Raw genomic sequence first — 2,390 nt, 5'->3', positions numbered from 1 at the left:
AGATCTACATAGGGTAGCAAAAACTGAAGTTACATTGAAAATGTAAAAAAGGAGGCAGGGTAATTCTCAGGACTGAGAATGTTCCAAAAGCTAAGACAAAAAGAGAGGGGAGGAGGGGCAAAAAAGAAAAGCTGGCTGCTTATAAGAGAGTCAGGCCTTTCATTTGGTGAAGCCTTTATTTTACATCCCTCTCCAGACAGAACACATGCGAAAAGTGATTTCACAATCCACCTCACTCATGAGTTATTCTTCCTTGGTACCCAAGGGGGTTAAGGGGGGGAAGAAGAAAAGAAAAAAAAAAAAAAAAATTGCTGACAACAAAAGACATCTTTGGGAAGATATTCACAGAGCAAGAAGCTTCAAGAGCGCAGTGAGCCCTCACCGTCTCTTTCAGGAGTGGTTCAGTTACAAACTCAAAAGACCCTGCCAAAACGAGCGGCAGATGCAGATACCAGGTCCACACTTACCAAGAGCAGCAATGACTACGTATAACGCTCCGCGCTCAGCCGAGTCAATAGGAAGAGGAGAGTGAAGATGCAAAGGGAAGAACTTGTGTATTTGACGTTGGGGCAACTGAAAGGAAAGCAAAAGAACAGCCCCCCCAAATAGGGCAGGGGAAGGAAAGAAAGAAAGAAAAAAAGATCAGCTACAACCTGAAAAACTGAAGTTGGAGGAAGTAAACCTCCCTCCAAAAATCATGAGGGCTTGCCCTGACCCCGGGAGGGGCAGCTCTCCAGTTTACAATAGACCGTGTTGGAGTTCTTGCACCGGCAACCTGGACGATTGATGCGGTCGTAACACCCTCGACAGAGTTTTAGGCATCCTTTTGCAGGAGGGTAGCAGAGCAAGCAAGGCAGAAACAAGGACATCGCTCCCATGCACAGGTACCTAGAACAGCAGTGTGACTGGGAACAAGAGCAGGGATTATCCGCGTAAGAGTCCCCTTCATCGTCGTTAGAGCAGTGGTAGAAGATCCCTTTGACCAAACACATGCAGGTGCTGTACTCCACCATGCTCTCCGCAGAGCACAAGCACTGCCGGTTGCAGGCCAAGCAAGAAGGGAGGGCCCTCGGGGCCGTGCACTCGCCGCACTTGCACTTCCCGCACTGTTCGCAGATGAACTTGTGCTGCGCCAAGTCCTCTTTCAAAGGACCCTTCAGGTCGTCTACAATCAGCGACGACTGCTTGGGCTGCGTCCGGATTGTCCGATCGGGTCTGTGGCCTGAGCCCAGCCGGGATGGAGGTGACCATGCCAGCAGTCCTTGCTCTGAGGAAGCACTGCTGTTGCTCCCAGAGCTAGCCGCGCTCCCCGTGCTGGTCGACCTGCTCAAGACGGGAGCCCTCGCGTTATGCTGATGGGCCACGTGCCCCACGTGACTGGGTCTGTGTTCGTAATTATTATTCACATTGATTGGTATAATTTCGTGAGTCCTTTCATGCTTCTCTTGCCTCGGTGCTGTCCGCGGACCAGATTTTTTCACCACAGATGGACCTTCGGTGTATTCGTTGCTGCCCCTGATGGCCTTGATCTGGTCCAGTGACAAGATGGTTGCGGGCTGGCTCTCTCGTTCATAGTCCAACCGTTGCCGGCTGTCCAAGGAGGGCTGCTGAATCACCACTAGTGAACCTCCGCTGCCATGTTGACCTTGGGGCTCCATCTGTAGTGATCTCTACTTCTGGCATTCAGTGGGAACCTGGCATGCATCTGAAATCCTAAAATAACAATAAGACAGAAGGTATAAATAAACATTGTGTGTGTACATATATACACGCATATGCAAGATCAAGGGCAAAGGAGGAATCAAGAACGGGATACTTTTTGAAAACAGAAATGCTATGGCAAACCACAGATTGCCCCAGCCACCTGGTACTGATCTCTTTCAGCAGGGGATTACAACAATGCTGAGGATCTGGCCAAAGTCCAGTAACGGGGAGAGTCTGGGTATGGCATCATGGATGAGGAATGCAAAGGAGACCCCATGCCATTTAAAAAAAAAAAAGTAAAAAAGAAGAAAAATCCAGTATTAACCTGTATGCTTACTTGCCAAGCCATGGAAAGTGCTTCTCACTTGCTACTGAACTCAACATCTGTCTAGCTGGCCACAGCAATTATGAATGTCCTCAAAACTGAGTTGGAAACAGGCAAGAACACCGTCAGGTTCATGTTCTGCATGGCAGAATAAAGAACATGCACAGCTCTCACCCTTCCATCTCAATCTGCAGCATCAGAAAGCTCAACAGATTTGCTTGCTGGTGCATTTGGAAAGCCTCCTTCTTAAAGTGACGTATGTGCATTACAGAGCCTCTAACTAAGCACTGTCAAGTGGCCAAGACATTTTTTATAAGAAAGTAACTCAGCACACGAATCTAATATGCTCCTTATAAAATTA

At 48.3% G+C, this 2,390-nt stretch overlaps 1 protein-coding gene across 1 annotated transcript; it reads right to left on the bottom strand.

Moving 5' to 3' along the window:
• Positions 1 to 695: 695 nt before the first annotated feature.
• Positions 696 to 1,658, bottom strand: SPRY1 (sprouty homolog 1, antagonist of FGF signaling (Drosophila)). The gene has a single exon (XM_010286713.1). It carries the CDS (start codon positions 1,656 to 1,658, stop codon positions 696 to 698), a length of 963 nt encoding a protein of 320 aa, XP_010285015.1.
• Between the last annotated feature and the right edge of the window lie 732 nt (positions 1,659 to 2,390).

Source organism: Phaethon lepturus, unplaced genomic scaffold, assembly GCF_000687285.1.
Source record: "Phaethon lepturus isolate BGI_N335 unplaced genomic scaffold, ASM68728v1 scaffold5035, whole genome shotgun sequence".
Lineage (NCBI taxonomy): Eukaryota > Metazoa > Chordata > Aves > Phaethontiformes > Phaethontidae > Phaethon > Phaethon lepturus.
The sequence above is the reverse complement of the archived record's forward strand: the minus strand, read 5'-3'. Positions and strand labels throughout refer to the sequence as shown.

Excerpts from the sequence above, each read along its gene's own strand:
- SPRY1 (XM_010286713.1), bottom strand. The coding sequence starts at position 1,658 with ATGGAGCCCCAAGGTCAACATGGCAGCGGAGGTTCACTAGTGGTGATT.